This window comes from Lissotriton vulgaris, chromosome 7, assembly GCF_964263255.1.
Source record: "Lissotriton vulgaris chromosome 7, aLisVul1.2, whole genome shotgun sequence".
Lineage (NCBI taxonomy): Eukaryota > Metazoa > Chordata > Amphibia > Caudata > Salamandridae > Lissotriton > Lissotriton vulgaris.
This window is the reverse complement of record NC_141695.1, coordinates 1,261,100,794-1,261,121,616: the sequence shown is the minus strand read 5'-3', so window position 1 is coordinate 1,261,121,616 and position 20,823 is coordinate 1,261,100,794. Positions and strand designations below refer to the sequence as shown.

At 50.2% G+C, this 20,823-nt stretch overlaps 1 protein-coding gene across 3 annotated transcripts in view; it reads left to right on the top strand.

Moving 5' to 3' along the window:
* Window positions 1-20,823, top strand: part of RGS14 (regulator of G protein signaling 14) — a 372,155-nt gene that overhangs the window by 101,195 nt on the left and 250,137 nt on the right. The window contains exon 1 of one of the 3 annotated variants that reach the window (XM_086931805.1): window positions 4,920-5,097. The exons of the other annotated variants lie outside the window; for them this stretch is intronic. Coding sequence (XP_086787931.1) covers window positions 5,065-5,097 — 33 coding nt within the window. The 5' untranslated portion in view covers window positions 4,920-5,064. Of the gene's footprint in view, window positions 1-4,919; window positions 5,098-20,823 lie in introns of those variants that run through there. 3 annotated transcript variants of the gene reach the window in all.

Genomic DNA, 20,823 nt, shown 5'->3' with positions numbered 1-20,823 from the left:
CGCATATTACGGGCCATATCCGGCAAATAATGTTCAACACAATAAGAGTGTTTAGTAAACTGCAGGTTTTTGAGTGGGTGTGGTGAAATAACAGAGGCGTATTACACAGCTCAAAACATAATTTTCCAAGATAAAATGTGCGCAAATTCTTTTTACTAGGATGCTTTGTTTTACACAGGACATAGATTAATAATAACACCACCAACATGAATGTGACGGGTGTGCCGGTGTTTAGCCACATTTAGACTATCAATCTGTGGGTGGATTTTTGCAACTGCCATCCTCAGGTTGTGTTCCACATCCAGTCTTGATTGGTACTTAGTCTTTAATACCGCAAGTGCTGAGAAACCAATCTCACAAACTCCTTAATAAATAAATAAATTTTAAGATGTAAAGCACCATGCATAAGTGAACTAAAAGGGGGATTGCTGTGATGAACCCCACTATAGGGAACACATTATGGGTGTTTCATTAAGGGGAACTTAAAATATGCAACCTGACTTTGCTTATGGGGGCTTTGCATTCAAGTAGCAGTTGGATGTCACGCATAATGTCATATGCATGATGTATAGATCCCACACATGAGCACACATAGAATACAGAATAGTAACCCATAGGCAAGGGAGTAGCCAGACAATTTAAATACCTCCCACTCTGAACTACAGCTCTTATGGCACCAAGAATGCAAAGTAAGTCATCACAACACTCCCCATTTATTATGTACATTTTGTCATCTATTAATTCTTTCACCATTCATTCTGTCCTTCCATCTGTGTCCAAACCTATATATCCAAACCTTTTCAACCATTTGCAAACCTATCCATCATCTATCCTTCCGTCCATCATTTCACTCATCCATCCCTCCATCCACCCTTTCACTCATCCATCCATCATCCATCCATCCTTTCACCCAATCCATCCTTTCACTAATCCATCCACTCTTCCACCCATCCACCCTTTCACTCATCCATCCATTATCCATCCATCCTTTCATCGAAGCTATCCTTTCACTCATCCATCCACTCTTCCACCCATCCATCCATCCAGCCATTTACTCTTTCACCCATCCAGCCATCCTTTCACTTACTCATCCATACACCCAGTCATTCATCCGTCCACCCATTCAACCTTTCACTCATCCATCCATCCTTTCTTCCTGCTCTCCACCCTCCCTTTCACTCATGTATGCATTCTTTGACTCATCCATCTTTGATCTTCTTTTCACTCATCCATGCACACATTTGCCCACCCATTCTGCCAATCATTCATCCATGTTTTCACTCATCCATGTATTCATCCTCCCTATCTCTCTCCATTCCCCTTTCACTTAGCCACCCATCCTTCTATCCACCCTTCACCCATCCACCCACTCATCCATTTACTCATCCACTCATGAATCCATCCATTGACCACTCATCCACCCTTTCACTCTTCTATCTATCCTTTTGTCCATCTACCCTCCTCACTCACTCATCCATCCTTACATCCACCCTTTCACTCATCCATCCATCTATATATTCATTCATTCACCCTTTCACTTATCAATACATCAATCCATCCATCATTTCTCTCATCCATCCACCCATTGACTCGTCCATCATCCACCCTTTCATTGATCCATCCACCATTTCACTGATCCATCCACCCTTTTACCCATCCATCTACCCTTCCTCCCATACATACATCTATTTACTCTCATCCATCTTCCACTCATGCATCCATCCATCCTTTCTCTCATTATCCATTCACCCTTCCACTCATTATCCATCCACCCTTTCACTCATCTATCCATCGTTTCACTCATCCATCCATCCATCCATCCTTTCACTCATCCATCGACCCTTTTACCCATACATCCACCATTTCACCCATACATCCACCATTCAACCGACCATTCGACCCATACATCCACCATTCCACCCATACATCTATTTATTTACCCTTCCTCTCATCCATCCTTCCACTCATTCACTCATCTATCCATCCTTTCCCTCATCCTTCCATTCACCCCTTCACTCATCCATTCATACGTTCACTAATCCATCCAGCTATTCACCCATTCCTTCACTTATTCACTCACCCCCTTTTCACATTAATTATGAGCTAAGCCTTTGTCTGTAGATTTGCAGACAGAAGAGGCCCATCAAGAACTTAGCCCCTGCTGTATTTCCTAAAGCAAGGGGTGGGGTGAGGTGGGGGGGAGGGTTCACTATGCCCCTGCACATAGGCAATCTGAAAACTTGGAAGTCATGAGTCATGCATGATGCACAGTGCCAGGACCTCAGGTGACTGTGACATGGTGTTTTTTCCAAGGCTTTAAGTGGGATGAAAAAACTGGGGGTCTCTCCAAGGGGCCTGTCTGATGTAATTAAGCGTGTGTCTTAATACACTGAAGCTAAAAATATGTACTGAGCATAATGTGCAGCGACTGGTATTTTGCTGTTCCTATCATTGCATCCAGTAACATTAGACCTACAACAATCCATGAAAATAGGCTTTGTCAATGGATGTTAGTTGCATAAAATGAAAAAGCAGCAACTATGGCTTCCTTGTATAACACATTTTGTCTGCAAAATGTCTGTAATACAAAATTAAATATGAATGATAAAAAAACGCTATTTACAACATTGTGTTTAAAAATTACTCAAGGTCATGAGGGCAAGACTCTGTAGAGCAGAGCTGGCTCTTTCACCCCCTCGCCCCCGCTTCACTCCCACCCCCTTTGAAAGGCTGGGGGGCCAGAGCCCACTTTGCCCATGCCTTAAAACTTCTCTGGAAACTTTGTCTCCTTTCTGGGAAGAGCCAACTCTCCCAGGAGGGGGTTAATTTACAGAGTTGACAGCTTCAGCTGCAGTGGGAGGCAAGGGGTCTCCTCTGCTAAAACCGAAAGCATGTCTGTTTGTTTGCTTTCGTTTTTAGCAGAGGAGACTCCTTGCCTCAAGCTGTCAAGCTGTCAACTCCGTGAATTAACCCCCTCCTGGGAGAATTACCCAGACAAAAGAACGGGCACGTAGTGCCCCATCGATTTCCCCTTGCACCCCCCTCCAGCCATACCAGAGTTCTCCAAACAAAGGTAAGATTGGAGTGGAGTGCGCGCCCCCCTGGGATTGTGTCGCGCCCCCCCAGGGGGACGCGCCCCACAGATTGGAGAACTCTGGACTAGAATATGGCCGGTCAGGAGGCCTGCCAGGAATCAGAATGCCGCCAAGCATTTGAGCGAGTCACGAGTGAGGGCCTACTATTCATTAATAAAATTCTTTTGGATGCGCTCGAGTTGATTATTCCAGTCAAGGTGTGTGTGACATGACGCCTCAGAAATTCAGACGGAGCATTATTTTACAGTTCATGATTAGATTTCAATAACTCAACTCAGATGCATTACTATACATAATTGTTTGTTTGTAACCTGATGGAAGTTAGTGGAATGCCTCTGCTTGCCTATCCTTTAGACAACGCCCGGGGTTACTTGGAGCAGTTTGTTGACTGACTCGATGGTGACCATACCTGAGAAAGTGAAACCAAACTGTGGGAACCAAATTCGTGTGTGGCTGAGCTCCATGTTTGGACAAATCAGTGATTCTGCCAGGGGTCCTTTAACTTAAACCCGGCAGGCCAGTACTGCGGCGCTGACAGGCCATATTGAGATATGCTCCAGTCACATAAGTCAGTGTACAGCTAAGGGCCCTGCGCGGCGGATACTACTAGGTCGGCATTCAGTGAATCTGAATCACACAGGACTGGAATCACATCCTATTACTTGAATCTGGTATGAATAATATCTTATGGAGCCGCTGGAGGCAAGCTGCCTGCCGGCCTCCCACCACGCCGGTCATCTGACAACCGGACCGTCACGCCAACACGCTCCCAAAAAAACAGTGTTGGTTTTGGCACATCAGGCACAGCATATTATTCAATTGCAATAAGTTGGGTTAGTTAGCGACACCTACTAGAAGTACTAAGTGAGTTAGTTTACTCCTTAACTTCTTACCTGAGTGATTACAAATAGGCGGCCTGGTGCTTGCTACCATCAGACAGTACTCTACTGCTGGCTGATCGATGCTTGTACAGCACAGGCTGCCCTCAATGTCGTCAGTCGGTCTGGTCGGGAAACGACTTGAACTACGAGCTGCGGTAGTTATGCTGGGGCATGGCAATGTAAAGAAAATCTGCCCACGCACGCTACCACGCACACAGCCCCTACCCCCATCAGAACCAAATAGGTGTGTGTCAGTCAGTGTGTGTGTCCTGCCTTCCCACCCACCTGCAAGTGGAAACAGTGCAACATGACTGAATTTGAACTAAGGGCTGCGCCCACGGCCGCAATGTTCAACATATTATTTAATATTAATTTATATGAATCTTCTCTTGGGCTCAGCCAAGGGGCAGGCTAAGTGACTAAGAAGTCTCACAGCCGCCCGCAACACTGTTCACCGCCGCCAGTTACTCTGGAGAAGTGAAAAACATGCTGCGATTACAGTAATGTAAATTTTATAAAACATAAAGATGTGATGTGCGTAGCAGATGCGTAGACCTGGCCCTGATAATTAAGTGCTGGTGCTAAGCACCGGCACAAATTAAGCCCTGGCCTCTTGGCATTCAGAAAGAAACACTTTTCAATCACTGTGTTAGTTTGCCTAATGCTATACTCCCACAAGGACCTCAAAGCAATTAAGTAGTGCAGTGTGCACTTTATAAATCAGAAACACAGGTGTGAGGCTCACACTACATGAGTGAAGCGTTGGGAGCCTTCATAGTATATGTGCATTTCAACATTGTTTTTTTAAAACCACAAGTGATGAGGAAGAGGCTTGGTGCGCTCACCCTCCCTCAGCCCCTGCTTCCTGCCACAGTTTTCGTTCTTTGCTAACACTTCCTGTCATGGTGAGCGAAGTGTGCGATGACGACTGTAGTAATTGCACGACAGCTGAGCCGGATGGCACATCCAGTACTGCAGCATCAATCGCTCTCACACCACAGTATACGTTGCTGCTGAACAATTACTAACTGATCACAGTAGATACTGAGACTGGACAGTGAAAAGAAAACTGCTGAATTCTGGGCTTCATGGAGTTCCTGGAAATCCCGGCCTCTCGAAGGGTAAGTGCTCTGAGTAATGGTGGGTGTCAACAGCCGATGTGCTATGGCAGATTGTGCCCATGGGTGTCCACTGCAGAATGAATGTGTTTTGGAGCAATAGATTAATTGCCTGGCAGGTTCATCTGCTTCAGCCTATGATTATTTGGGTGTTAGTAGAAGTGTGTACATGATGCCTCTTGTCATGCTGTTATTTCTGGTGGATCGTAGCCACATGCAGACATTGCTGAATACCAAGGCTGCCTAGTTTTCATTTCACTACATGCCTCTTTCTTGCACCACCCTGCACTTTCTATCTCTTTATCCCACTCTTTCAGAATCCTTTTCATCCTTGCTTTATCCCCTTTTCACTCTTTCTGTACCTTTCTCATTCTCCTCCCTTCTCTCTTTGATGGCTTTCTCTCTCTTCTTCTGGGTCAAAGTCTGAAAATTAATAATACGTCCTGGTCCTCATGAATGAGTGCCAGTGCACACCAGCTGCAGCCACTCACAGCACTAATTATGCACTCACTACAGTGGCCTTCTGGATGAATGATCATTGGCTGGTGTTGAGACCAGAAGACAAGATTTCTCGTTGAAGAGCTCTCACTTGCCTGGTGAAACAGTTAAGCCAGCACTGTTTTTCCCTTCACACTTTTGGATTTACTTTCGTATCTCCACTGTAAATAGAGGATTACGGGTCCCAAAAAAGAGACCTAGTCGAGCTAATCACACCTGGCAATGGGCAGATCAGTGGTTAACTTGTAAAAAATAAGTGTTGGGGCGCTCGTCAGGAGGCAGCTTGCACCGCCCCCTAAGACAGAACCAACTACTAATCATGAAAAGGTGGAGAGGATGTGGTGTTATGACCAGAATTGCCGACTTCGGAGCTGGGGAACCAGGATCGAGTCTTGGCGGCTCCACATATTGTGATTCTAGGCACATCACTTAATCTACAGTGAATAAACAAATATTATTAATATTAAGGACAAAGGATAAATATTATTAATAATATACATATAACTAACTGCTGCTTACTGGTGGTAATGAAAAGCACCAGTGTTGATGATTAAGTGCCGGTGCTGAGCACCGAAAACCGAAAACCACCAGCTCAAATTAAGCATGGGGCAGATGGAAATTGGGGCGGATGGAAATTGTGGAAGAATGTGCATGATAATATACCAAAGGAGATGGCAGGCGTTAGCAGCCACTGTTTAATGGCATGTCTCCAGTCTGTTATCCAGTGGGCACACTCGCTGTCCCCTTCAAACACAGGCATCCTGGACATCCTGGCTCAAGTGATGCCACTTCTACGGTGGTGTTTTCCTATCTTTATTTTGTGACTTATTGAATGTGGTCAGAGTGTGTCAAGTAGCAGCAATTTGTTTACAAGGTTTAACCAAAAAGTCAAAACAGTAATAAGCTATATTATTTTATGTTATGGTTTGTATAGACCCTTTGATTAAAATTACAAATGACTCCTGTTCCCGGGATTCATTCACACTGTTCCACCAAGAGCAGACCAAATTTGACATATTCACTTATTTTCAAATCTGATTAATTCTTCCTATCTATTTGTAAATGTATATAATTGAATGTGGAGAAAAAATAGATAAAATAGCATACACTGTCATATAGTGATGCATGTTTTCCCACACTATAACTATTGTTGTTTAGTAATTGTTTATAGTTGTATATGTGTATTTAAACACCTAAATGTCATCCGTCTAGCATAGTGAGGGATGGAAAGAGGATCAGTGTGTGTGATGATTCACATCCTGGTACTCTCTGTATAAGGATCAATGTCCAGAGCTCCCTCAAATATAGTAACATGTTTCCTTCTCTCTCAAAGCTTCCTTTGTTTTGCAGTGTTTTCCAGCTGATGATCTCACAGTCTGAGAGTCCAACAAGCATTTACAATGCAATGGTCTCAGCATTTTTAAAGGTAGAGCTATTGGCATTGCTCATGACATTATTGGTATTATTTTTTTTTTAAAACATAAATAAATGGCATTGTCATTTACAGGGTGACCTAGCTTAGGCCACTCCGCGCGCACGGCCACCAGCTGCTGCGTGTGTCTCCCGCCACCCGCCTGCCTCGCTGACCCTGCCGCCACCGTCTGACCACGCCCCCTGCCACCGAGCGGCGTGGTCTCCTGCGGTCTAGTGCTGTGTTCGCTGTTGTTGCCTTTTAGGCTCCTGTGCCCCGTTTTTCCTTGCTGTGTGCCCCTTTGCTGTAACTAAGATTGTCTTTTGTTTTTGTTTGGATTGTATTTGTCATCGCCTGTCCCCCTGTACTCGCTCCCCCGGTTCCTCCCGCCCCGCTCCCCGCTTCCCGCCTCCGTTGTTAGCCACGCCCCCTTTCTTTCTGTGCCCTCCCCGCTCCCGCCTCCCAGCTGCTCCGCCCTCCCTCGCACTTGGCCATATATGGCGACCGTGCGACACAGGTGAGTGTGACCTAGCTTAGGATACCCCCGCGCCGCACGGCCACCAGCTGCTGCGTGTGCCTCCCGCCATCCGCCTGCCTCGCTGACCCTGCCGCCACCGTCTGACCACGCCCCCTGCCACCGAGCGGCGTGGTCTCCTGCGGTCTAGTGCTGTGTTCGCTGTTGTTGCCTTTTAGGCTCCTGTGCCCCGTTTTTCCTTGCTGTGTGCCCCTTTGCTGTAACTAAGATTGTCTTTTGTTTTTGTTTGGATTGTATTTGTCATCGCCTGTCCCCCTGTACTCGCTCCCCCGGTTCCTCCCGCCCCGCTCCCCGCTTCCCGCCTCCGTTGTTAGCCACGCCCCCTTTCTTTCTGTGCCCTCCCCGCTCCCGCCTCCCAGCTGCTCCGCCCTCCCTCGCACTTGGCCTTATATGGCGACCGTGCGACACAGGTGAGTGTGACCTAGCTTAGGACACCCCCGCGCCGCACGGCCACCAGCTGCTGCGTGTGCCTCCCGCCACCCACCTGCCTCGCTGACCCTGCCGCCGCCGTCTGACCACGCCCCCTGTCACCGAGCGGCGTGGTCTCCTGCGGTCTAGTGCTGTGTTCGCTGTTGTTGCCTTTTAGGCTCCTGTGCCCCGTTTTTCCTTGCTGTGTGCCCCTTTGCTGTAACTAAGATTGTCTTTTGTTTTTGTTTGGATTGTATTTGTCATCGCCTGTCCCCCTGTACTCGCTCCCCCGGTTCCTCCCGCCCCGCTCCCCGCTTCCCGCCTCCGTTGTTAGCCATGCCCCCTTTCTTTCTGTGCCCTCCCCGCTCCCGCCTCCCAGATGCTCCGCCCTCCCTCGCACTTGGCCATATATGGCGACCGTGCGACACAGGTGAGTGTGACCTAGCTTAGGATACCCCCGCGCCGCACGGCCACCAGCTGCTGCGTGTGCCTCCCGCCATCCGCCTGCCTCGCTGACCCTGCCGCCACCGTCTGACCACGCCCCCTGCCACCGAGCGGCGTGGTCTCCTGCGGTCTAGTGCTGTGTTCGCTGTTGTTGCCTTTTAGGCTCCTGTGCCCCATTTTTCCTTGCTGTGTGCCCCTTTGCTGTAACTAAGATTGTCTTTTGTTTTTGTTTGGATTGTATTTGTCATCGCCTGTCCCCCTGTACTCGCTCCCCCGGTTCCTCCCGCCCCGCTCCCCGCTCCCGTTGTTACCCACGTCCCCTTTCTTTCTGTGCCCTACCCGCTCCCGCCTCCCAGCTGCTCCGCCCTCCCTCGCACTTCGCCATATATGGCGACCGTGCGAATGCGCAGCGGGAGCGCCGATTGTGCGCCGAAGGCGCGCCAAAGGTAATCCCGTCTGCGCCCGTCCGCGCCTGGACCGCGCCCAGTGCCAGAACCCCTGGCCCCCGCAGACCCCTGCCCACCCGCCGGACGTACGACGCCGCAACCCTCAACGCACTCAACGCCGGCCGAGTCCCGGGCTGCTACCGAGCCACCCCGAGACGCACCCACGGACCCTTCTGCTGCAACGCCTGCAAGTTCACCTGCATCCGGACCTGCACCACTCCAGCAGTGCCCAAGACCTCGACGAGCAACAGCAGCAGCCACCTGAGATGCATCCTGCTCAACACCCGCTCCGTCCACAGGCACGCCATCGAGATCTGGAACCTGCTCGACACCACAGCCCCAGACGTCGCCTTCTTCACGGAAACCTGGATGAACGCCTCCTCCCCGCCTAACATTGCCATCGCCATCCCAGATGGCTACAAGATCATCCGAAGGGACCGCATCAACCACACCGGAGGAGGCATCGCCATCGACCACAGGAACACCATCCGCATCACGACCAACACCGATGACACCCTCGCTACCGCCGAGCACCTGCACTTCCAAGTCCACATCAACCCCAAGACCACCCTCAGAGGCACCCTCATCTACAGACCCCCTGGACAACGCACACAATTCAGCGAAGACATCGCCGACTTCATCAGCCCGCACGCCCTCTGCTCCGCTGACTACATCCTCCTAGGGGACCTCAACTTCCACCTGGAGAACAACAACGACCGCAAAACCACCACCCTGCTGGACAACCTCGCCAACCTGGGACTCAAGCAACTGGTGACCACCCCCACCCACTACACCGGACACACACGCGACCCCGTCTTCTCATCCAGCAAGGACATCGCCTTCAGCTACGCCACCGGACTCCACTGGACGGACCACAGCTGCATCCACTTCAGCTTCACAAGGACCACGATCCACCACCACCAGCAACAGGCTGCACGCAGGAACTGGAACAAGATCACAGCCGACCAGCTCGCGTCCTCCCTGAGCACGAACCCTCCCACCAGCACAACGAACCCTAGCCAGGTGGCCACCAACCTCACGAAGTGGATCAACGACTGCGCAGACGAGCTCGCCCCCCTGAGGACCCCGCCCAGCAGACCCGGCAGCAAGAAAGCCCCATGGTTCACCGACGAACTCAAGAGCTCCTAGAAGAACTGCCGAGCCCTCGAGAGAACCTGGCGCAGAGACCCAACACCGGACAACATGACTGCCCTCAAGCTCGCCACCCGGAAACACCACCAACTCATCCGCGCCACCAAGAAAACTGCATTCAAGGAACGACTGGACAACAACGCACACAACAGCAAAGAACTCTTCAACATCGTCAAAGAGCTCTCCAACCCCAACGCCGGAAACAACGACATCACCCCTTCGCAAGACCTCTGCAACTCCCTCGCCTCCTACTTCCACAACAAGATCGCGGACATACACAACATCTTCAGCACTCAACCGACGAGCACCACGACCGAACCACCGCCCCCCACCACCACCCTCCGCGCCTGGACTCCGATCAGCACCGAAGACACCGTCCGCACGATGAACTCCATCCACTCCGGATCACCGACCGACCCCTGCCCTCACCACGTCTACAACAAGGCCGACGCTATCATCGCACCCCACCTGCGGGACATCATCAACACCTCCTTCGACACCGCTACCTTCCCGGAGAGCTGGAAGCACGCCGAACTCAGCGCTCTACTCAAGAAGCCATCGGCTGACCCCACCGACCTCAAGAACTACCACCCCATCTCGCTGCTCCCGTTTCCTGCAAAAGTCATCGAGAAGACCGTCAACAAGCAGCTGGCCGCCTTCCTCGAGACGAACGGATCCCTCGACCCCTCGCAGTCTGGCTTCCGGGCCAACCACAGCACCAAGACCACCCTGATCGCAGTCACCGATGACATCCGAGCGCTGCTCTACAACGGAGAAACAGCGGCCCTCATCCTCCTCGACCTCTCCGCGGCCTTCGACACTGTTTGCCATCGTACCCTAGTACAACGCCTCAGCAACGTCGGAGTCCAGGAGAAGGCACTGGAGTGGATCATCTCCTTCCTCGCCGGAAGAACACAGAGAGTCCGCCTTCCCCCGTTCAGATCTGAAGCCACCAAAGTCATCTGCGGCGTCCCTCAAGGCTCCTCGCTCAGTCCAACCCTCTTCAACATCTACATGATCCCCCTCGCAGACATCGCACGCCAACACAACCTCAACATCATCTCTTACGCCGACGACACCCAGCTGATCCTCTCCCTTACCAACGACCCCGCCACCGCCAGAGCCAACCTTCACGAAGGGATGAAAGAGGTAGCCGAATGGATGAAGAACAGCCGCCTGAAACTGAACTCGGACAAGACGGAAGTCCTCATTCTGGGATCCTCACCCTCCGCCTGGGACGACTCCTGGTGGCCCCCTGCCCTAGGCAGCACACCCAAACCAACAGACCACGCACGCAACCTGGGCTTCATCCTGGACTCCTCCCTCTCCATGACCAGACAAGTCAACGCCGTCTCCTCGTCGTGCTTCAATATCCTGCGCATGCTACGTAAGATCTTCCGGTGGATCCCCACCGAGACCAGGAAGACGGTCACCCAGGCCCTCGTCACCAGCCGTCTGGACTAAGGCAACACCCTCTACGCCGGAACCACCGCCAAACTCCAGAAGAGACTCCAGTGGATCCAGAACGCCTCTGCACGACTCATCCTTGACATCCCCCGTCGCAGCCACATCTCCGGACACCTGAGAGATCTGAATTGGCTTCCGGTCAACAAGAGAATCACCTTCCGTCTCCTCACCCACGCACACAAAGCCCTACACAGCCAAGGCCCAGGATACCTCAACAGCCGCCTCAACTTCTACGCTCCCAAACGCCAGCTTCGTTTGACCAGCCACGCCCTCGCCGCCGTCCCCCGCATCCGCAGAGCCACCACAGGGGGACGGTCCTTCTCCTACCTCGCCGCCAAGACATGGAACTCCCTCCCCACCCACCTCCACCGGACGCAGGACCACCTCGCCTTCAGGAAGCAACTCAAGACCTGGTTGTTCGAGCAGTAGCGGATCCCCCCCCCCCCAGCGCCTTGAGACCCTCTGGGTAAGTAGTGCGCTATATAAATACGATGATTGATTGATTGATTGAATGCCAATAGCAGGGCCGGAGAGCAAGCACAAGTAACGAGGGGGCAGGACAGCAAGCACAAGCAACGAGGGGGGGGGGGACAGCAAGCACGAGCAACGAGGGGGGGCAAGCCCAAGCAACGAGGGGGCAGGACAGCAAGCACAGGCAACAAGGGGGCAGGACTGCAAGCACGAGCAACGGGGGGCAGGGGAGCAAGCACAAGCAACGAGGGGGGGAGGACAGCAAGCACGAGCAACTAGGGGGGCAGGACAGCAAGCACGAGCAACGAGGGGGCAGGACAGCAAGCACAGGCAACAAGGGGGGTAGGACAGCAAGCACAAGCAACGAGGGGGCAGGACAGCAGGCACAAGCAACGAGGGGGGGCAGGAGAGCAAGCACAAGCAACGAGGGGGGCAGCAGAGCAAGCACAAGCAACAAAGGGGGGCAGGACAGCAAGCACGAGCAACGGGGGCAGGGGTGCAAGCACAAACAATGAGGGGGGACAGCAAGCACGAGCAACGAGGGGGGTAGGGGAGCAAGCACAAGCAACGAGGGGCAGGACAGCAAGCACAAGCAACGAGGGGGGCAGGACAGCAGGCACGAGCAACGGGGAGGGCAGGGGAGCAAGTACAAGCAACGGGGGGAACAGAAAGCATGAGCAACGAGGGGGCAGGACAGCAAGCACAACGAGTTACATAGCAAGGGCAAACAAAGTGAGATACTGCATCTAAACATTGCATTTATCGAAAAGATGCATGCTTGGTGGGTGCTGAAAACTACATAAGAGAACTTAACTTGTTCAAGTGTTAAATCGGGTCCGGACTCTGAAGGCAACGAACACGTCCATGTTTGTAATGGTCCCTTTAGGTAGTCAGTCCGGGATTCACCACTGTGCCTATCGGCAACCTTGTACTACGATGATGCAGTCACATGTGGTCATGGCTGCCATCGGCAGTAAAGCTGCAAAGCGAGTGGCGATGGCGGAAACGCCGCATTTGGAGCCCTCGTTAAAGAGCAGTTCAGCTCGAGGGCAGAGTGAGACGGCCACTTCCCCCCACCTACGCTGCTGATCCCGTCTCCAGCGGGCACTAAACATCACACGTGGGGTGCAAAGTTTCAAGCCCATAGCTTTTAGTGCGAGGGACGCAGATCACACACAACACAGAGCTCCGGTGCTTTCACTCTGACGTGCGCTCCAGGGGAGCATAAGTCATACAGGCGTGAACTAGCCTTAAAATGAAGTGTGTGAAAGCAGGGGTGTGCAGCAGCTCCGTCTCACTGAATTCCACGAATGGAGCGGGAAATGTAGTGGACATTTTGGGGAAAGCGCAGCCAAGGCCGCTTTCCGCAAACCAAGTCACGGCAGCGTTTGGGCACACAGTAGTGGTCACTAGCTTTACACCCTGGGCACATCACTCATGTCTAGTTAGAATATAAGGAATGTAAAGCACAGGTGCATGCAATATCACTTACTGTTGAAAACCGTTTATCTAGGCATAGAACCTACTCCTGGGTGCTCGATTTCTTAGTTTCGCTTTCACTTTCGGGAGCTCGGCTTTCTGTGCGTTTTGGTCTGAAACAAACTGGCGTCACTGCGCACACGAGATCAGCAGCCTCTGCTGAGCTGCATATTTCGTGAGTTTCTGCCTGTGGCCCACAGACTGCATTTCACGGCAGTGTTAACTTGCCCTTCGCCTGCATGCGGAGTTCACGCCTGCGCAACAGATACCGTATGATTTCAGGGGGTCCCAATTGGATTTCGAGGGGTCGCCACACTCCAAGGGCAGTCAGTAGATGACGCCTCAGGTGCCTATAACGAAGTGTACAGTATTATGGATATGGACGTCCTCCTGGCACTAGGTAAAAACTTGTGTGTGCCTGGGTTTCCCTCACCAGGAGCATGCCACCCCTGTGGTAACTGAGGTGCTGCGGACGTTCCGGGTCGCTGGGGGAGTCTGGGCGTAGGCGTCCTGGGCAGTTGTCCGATCTCCCCCCGAGGAGGCAATGTGGCACGGAGGCGGCCTGTACACAGCGTACAGCGTGGCTCTCCTTTGCGCGGCCTTGGGGGCAAGGGGCGGTGCAGTTTAGTACGCTTCTAGCGTATTCAGTGTACTTCGAGGCACTTGGCAGGCGTTGTGGGAGTCGTACTGGGCTGATAGCAACAAGCTGATACGACGCACAGGGTCACAGAAGGTGGTGCCGTTTGGTACGCTTCTATCGTATTCAGCGTACTTCGAGCCACTTGGCAGGCGTTGTGCGAGTCGTACGAGTGATCAGAGGGCAAGAAAAACGAGTGATCAGAGGGCAAGAAAAACGAGTGATGAGAGGGCAAGAAAAACGCGTGATTAGAGGGCAAGGAAAACGAGTGAACAGAGGGCAAGAAAAACGAGTGAACAGAGGGCAGAAATTTCTTCGAGAGAGGAGCGCTCCACACGACCACGTTTCTCCGAGGTGAGGCAGAAATGCCTCGGAGAAACGCAGCGTCATTTTGGGATTCGGGGGCGTGTTTTTCTTTCTCTCCTCTTCCCATTGGCTGGAAGGTAAAATTCCAGCCAATGGGAAGAGGAGAGAAAGAAAGTAAAAAACACCCCCCCGAATAGCAAAAAGACGGGGCTTGAACGGAGTGATGCCCCTCTCCTCCAATGGCTGGCCTCCGTTTAGGAAGCCAGCCAGTGGAGAAGAGGGGCGGGTTCAAGCCCCACTGTAGAAAACATCTCAAACATTAAATCTCTGACCGAGACTGCGCAAGCGCAGCCTACAGTCCTCCACCTAAAAAGGTGCCATTTCCCCAGTGCCACCAGGCAGTGGCACTCCACCTGGTTGAGGAGCACCAAGTGCATTCACCCTGAGTAAGCAGCGTCACTAAGAGATACCTGGTTGGTGGAAGTTTAACTGAAAGCTGGCCCATTATACTGTATTGCTTTTTGCCCCCCATAGAGTAATATTGGTTTGTTTGTTGTCACATCTCCTCAGTAATATGAGATAGGGTCTTTGGATTTTCACCACAGCACTTTGGACATCATTAGATTTAGCCTGGTAATGACAGCTGTTGGGACAGACAAGTCCCCTGCATAGTGACAGAAGTGCACTGCTGCCCTGAGTGCCACAACTGAATGTATATCTGGACCCCTGGTACTGATTTCTGGTCATGGGTAAATGCGGACCATGCTTGTTCTCCATGACCTAGGCCTGTCTCATGGTAATGTGGTCTTAGTCTGGGAGGAGCGCCCCAAGCCCTATACAGGTAATCGTATAGGGCTACGGCCCTTGTCAGGACTTACGTGACAAGGGCACTGTGGCAGAAGCATACTCTTTTTCTCTTTTATAATAATCCAGGTGAACAGGCCTGTTAACTGTGTCATGGAAGTGCTGCCTACTGGCCCCCTCATGTATAGTTCTGCAGCTGTGTACTTAACTCACCCTTGGCCTACATGATGACTGTGTAGCGCTTTACAGTGTGTGATGCTTGCATGTGCATGCTGGGATGTATGTGTGGTTGTGGATGGTGCACGACATGAAGTCCAGTGGGTTTCATTCCGGAAGCCCAGAGCCTGGGAAGGCTAGTTGGAGGTGAGGGCGGCAACCCCCAGACAAAAAATGTGCATTGCTAGCTTTCTAGAGGGCTGTAACTACACAGACTGGAGGAAGGAGTACAGTGTTTTCATTGTGCACCTCAAAAGTCTCTTGATTCAAAGAAGAGTTACTGGTCAGTGGGGCCTGGACCTATTATCAGGCAAGATAGTGGATCTGATAAGCTTGGAACAGTAGTACCAGTAAATCATGATAGAAGTGAGGGCTTAGATCTTTGAACCTTTGTGAGGCTTATCTCAGTTGAGGCTGACAGCCAGGTGTGATGCCCAGTTACTCCTTAGCCTGTGTGGTGGGTCAGTTGGAACTGTAGACGCTCTTGTTGTGGCAGACTGTACATTTGAAAAAGGACATGGGCAACAGTGCTTCAATTGAGTCGATACCTACAACACAATTTTCAAAGAACCAGACACTATATCCATGCCTGGATATGGACTATAAAGATGGGAGTTCACAAAGGGATCAACAGCACTGTGCAGCAGTGTGGAAGGAAGATCACCAAGACTTCTAGCTGCTGCAACCAGGACTAGGGACCAATGCCTGCTAGTCTCCCTATAGGTGAGGGGTCATCACCCAGAAAGTCAAGACCACTTGCTCTGAGCCTAGTGCACCAGTCTTCTGTCTGCCTGCCAAGACCGGCATACCCTGTGAGGAGGACAAGGAGAGTGCATGGAGGGACCAAGGACCAGCGGTGATCTGGTCAAGTTGATCCCAATGAGAGAAGTGTCAGTTGCTCGGCCCAGTCAGGACCTTTACGAGAGTGAGGGCTGTCCAACCCATCGTGCGGAAGTTGTCAAACTCAGTATTTCAGGTGGGGGCCACCTTGAAGTTATGGCAGTCGCCCTTGCTGTGTAAAGTCTGTGACCCCTGTGTGCGGGGTGGTATGGCCAGCATGAATTTAGGGCTGTCCCCATTACTGTGTAAAGTCGGCGGACTACATCTGCCAGGTGGGTCGCCCTGGAATGTCATGCCTATAGGATCCATGCCAGTGGGTCAGCCACACAGGATTGGCCCTAAAAAAACCACTGCCATGGTAACACTTACAGACAGCAGAGGGAGCTGTGGAGAAGATGTCTGACAGTGACATGGGCCATCCAGAGACTGTGGCAACCTGACACGTCATTGTGAAAGGCCACAAGAGGTCCTCCAGCATGCATGGGAGGAGCCCTCGAAGGTGCACCCTAGTCGTCCTGGACTCGCCGCCAAGTAGAATCTTAAGGCCAAACTCAGACTTTGCTAGAGTGCTGACATTAAGAGACTCTGGATATTATTTAGTGTTTGGTTTTTATGCTTTGTGTGCTCATATCAAACACTACTTTTATCACACAAGCCGGTATTTGACTGGACAATCAGTTATTGTGATTACTGTGTGTATTTTGAGTCTTGTGCCTGTGTATGACTTATACCTACCTCCCCAAAGAGCCTTGGACTTCTCAACCCAGGCTACCACTGTGAGTGACGTGCTTATCGGTAGCACTTGGCCCCATTGCCCAGGAGCCATAGTAGATCAGGTACTGGGACTTATTGCGTAAAATATAACCACCAAGGTTGAGCCCGGACACCCCCTGCTTGCCTCATGGCCCTTTTAAAGGGGTTCTGACAATATCTAATGCACAGCAGCATGCCTCCTCAACGACCTAAAAAGTATGATCAATGATCACATCATCCTCATTCTGCTCGAACTTCATTGACTGCAGCTGCATCAACTACAAAGCCATTATGACCAACATGTCTGCCATCTCCAGTGGCTTTTGGACCTCGCGCAGAAAAGACACCATAAGACTAGACGTGAAGAAGGAGGAAAAAAGGGGTAGCAGATATTCTCCAGTTATGCATCCAAAACCAGTAATCCCATCTCCATATTTACCAGGACTACCCCAACCATGCTCCATTTCAGGAAAGAGCTGGAGCAACACCTCTGAATGTTACAATGAGAAGTGGGCACAACTAACAATAACAGTGCATGCATGGGAATTTCCAAAGAGGGCAGTGGTTCATCCCACTTCCTCTTCCTACTGGCTGCTCACCATATGACACTCGCACTGTTTAGTCTACTCTGATGTTTATTTAATTTGCTGGTGGTGTATCAAAGAACTATTCTTGTTAAAAGAGATAACTCTACCGGAACCTTGATCTCTAGTGAACGTCATTCACATCTGTGGTATATCTTATGGTATTTATTTCCAACTGTATTGATCCACATTTATTTTTTATCCTTTTATTGGTATTTATCCATATTTGTTTTTTCTCCTCCTATTATCAGTATTTATCTGGATCTATTTGGTGGGGTTGGTCTTACGAAAGAAGGTAAACCCAATCGAAGACCTGGCAAAAAAGTTGTGCATTAAGTTTCTAGTAGAATTCTTAAGAGGTTGTTTTGCGCTTTACGCTCCTGGAGGGGGCATCTCAAACCTCTAGTCCCTACTTTGGCAGAGCCATTCACTGAAAAGTGAGTATTTCCACTTGACATATTACATTGTATGTCTGAGTCAAGGATCCCATTCTTGCTCTGAAGGTACACTGGGTCAGGTACTTGTAGAGATTGATATTTGGGGTTTGAGAACCCTGTGAACCTTTTAATATGGGAGGAGATGTTTGAAGGTTCCCCTCTTTTTGGCAGGCTTTGGTGGCCTAAGTTTCCTACATCCAGGATTCTTTTTTCAAATAATTCTGGACTTGCCTTTGTATTTTTGGTGTTTTAGGGTGACCCAGGTAGATAAACCTGGAGCAGGCCTGTTTGTTCAAGATTAAGATTCTAGCTGTTTTTATCTTGGGATCTCGTGCTTTGAGTAGGAGAATTTTCCCGAGACTGAGAAGTTAAAGGTGTGACCTGTTCTATGTTGCTTTGGTGCTAGAAGTATAAGTTAGGGTTGACGAGAGCTCTGACATGAAGCATTATTTTGCTTCTGACTGGTGGCTTTAATGTGGCTGTCTAATCAGGTAATGTCTCCACAGTGGAGAATGTTTGTTTTGTACCTGAAGCTGCTCTGCACCCACTCCTGAATGTGCACTCGCTCTGCTGTAAGTGTCCCTCTCATCTAGATTCTTCCATAGTAGGATGGATCTGGGGGGAAAAGCAGTTTGTTAATTATGTGCCCCTTTCTGCACTTGTTTGGCACACTTCACGCACGTGTTCTGAAAGAGATGGACAAGTGCTGATCCTGAGTACACTGCACGTAACATTTACCTGTGTTTTGTTTCTTTGATTTTATTGTATTTCATTTTTCTAATTTTAGTAGCCTCTCGTGTATTTATTGTGTTAGGTCGACGTGTATACTTTGAAGGCGTCGTTTTGTCCTCTCTGAGGTTGCAGTGTTTTTCACTGTGGGATCGTTGTGTGCAGTGCTGTGTTTGAGTGTTGCATGCACGTTGTTTTCTGACGCACATTATGTTTGAGGTGTGTGGTGTTGCAAGTAAATTGTGTGTACTTTGAACGAAGTATTGTCTGTATTTTTTTTTTATAATATGTGTATTCATGGTTTAGGATGCTGCCTGCAGTGTGGTATTTTGACTGCACCTCGTAATTGCTGTGTGCAGACAGTGAGTGCTGTATGTGTTGTGTATTACTCCGACAACATTGTTTGCTGTATGTTGTATTCTGTGTGGCATACCGTTTCATGAACAGGCTGTGTAGGTGGTATTGTGGGTGCACACACAGCTGTTCATCAGTGTGGTAGGAGCCTGCCTGTGAGTTAAAAAACGGATTGTTCTGCGTTGTGTGCTGGGTTTTGTATCTTTTGTGGGATGCATGAACCTCACACACCTACTTTGCGCATTTTTCATGCAGCACACCATAGGACAGATGTGCAAAGCATGTTTCCCGTTATTAACAGTCCGATTAGCTGAATTGGGCCATATGCGCCCGGAAAAAAAGCTTTTTAAATGTGCAAAATGCTGTTTGGTAACTCGTTCCAGACTCGTATGTTGCATTTGCAATTCATTATTTGGAAGGGGCATGTTTTGAGCGTCCCTTTCAAATTCCGAATTGGTATGGTATGTGTTACAGTTATGCAACTGAATTCCAGTCGTAAAACCGTACTAATGTACCACCAGAAAGGACTCTTACCCTTTGAGAATGTAAATAAAAATATTTTTTAGAACAGGCAGTAGTCCCACAGACTACTGCCCATTCTTAAAAATTAAATTGCAAAGTTTCATTTTTTGTATCCCCTTAAAAAAACGGGATGCGATAAAACAAAAAAACTAAAATAAATGTTTGCTTTATCAAAAAGCAATCGCAGACATGGTGGTCTGTTGACCTCAGATCCCTGTGATTGCTGCGATTCCTAATGGGTCACAAATTGCAACTTACCTTATTAATATGCATCAGTTAGGTCTACTTGTGACCCCCTAGGAATCGCTAACGAAACCCAAGAGTTTGATACATTAGGAATACCAATTTCCCAATTACGATTTGGAGAGAATCGCAATAAGGAAATCGATATTCCTAATGTTAGTACATGTAGCCCGGTGTGTGTGTGGTTTGTGTGTGTCTGGCTCAGTACGTGGTAATCCTCTGCGGCCCAGTGCTGACTCTGCAGCTCCAGGGGGTGGGGCCGGCCACAGGTTCATCTGTCCTTACCAGCCTAGCCTGAGATTATCCCAGGAGATCCCTGTCCCTGCGAACGGAAGGTGGAGGGTTCCTTCTCAGTGAAAGGGACACGGAAGGTAACGAGCCTGGACGCCAAATACAGAGAGCATGTGTGGTTTACATGACGGGGCTTCAGAGGACACTGCCTGTGTGTGAGGGAATCATGACACTGGGAGAAGCGGCCAGTGCGTCAGGACACGTGGACCCTGGGAGGACGGATTCTGCTGTGTGCTATGTGAAAGCCCTGCTGTTAGAGGGAGTCTGCACCTCACTCCCCAGCCCTAAAAGAGAGCCTCTGGCTTCTCCTATTTTTTGAGACGCCTAGCCATTTTCCTAGCTACAGCAAACACCCAAAAATTAACAAGTGTCTTAATGTGCGAATCTTTTTCTGCTTGAGACCATAGCCCACCTGCCCATCTTCTACGGTGCCGCGTATCCAAGGGCTTCTCGACACCGAGGAAATGTTCTGTGTAAGCGAGGGCTGAGGGACAAGGGCTCTGTGTGGGTGATCTCTTGCTCACTGGAGGAGCTCTGTGTACAAAACTTCTGGTATACTTAGCAAGCGGTCTGTGGCCACTCCAGGCACAGAAGTGGTTTGTGTGTGTGAAGATTCTCGAACAATGGGAGGAGGGTGGGTCTGTGTATTAGGATGCCGGGCCACTGAAAGGAAGGGGTCTGTATTTGAGGGTCCATGGCTCT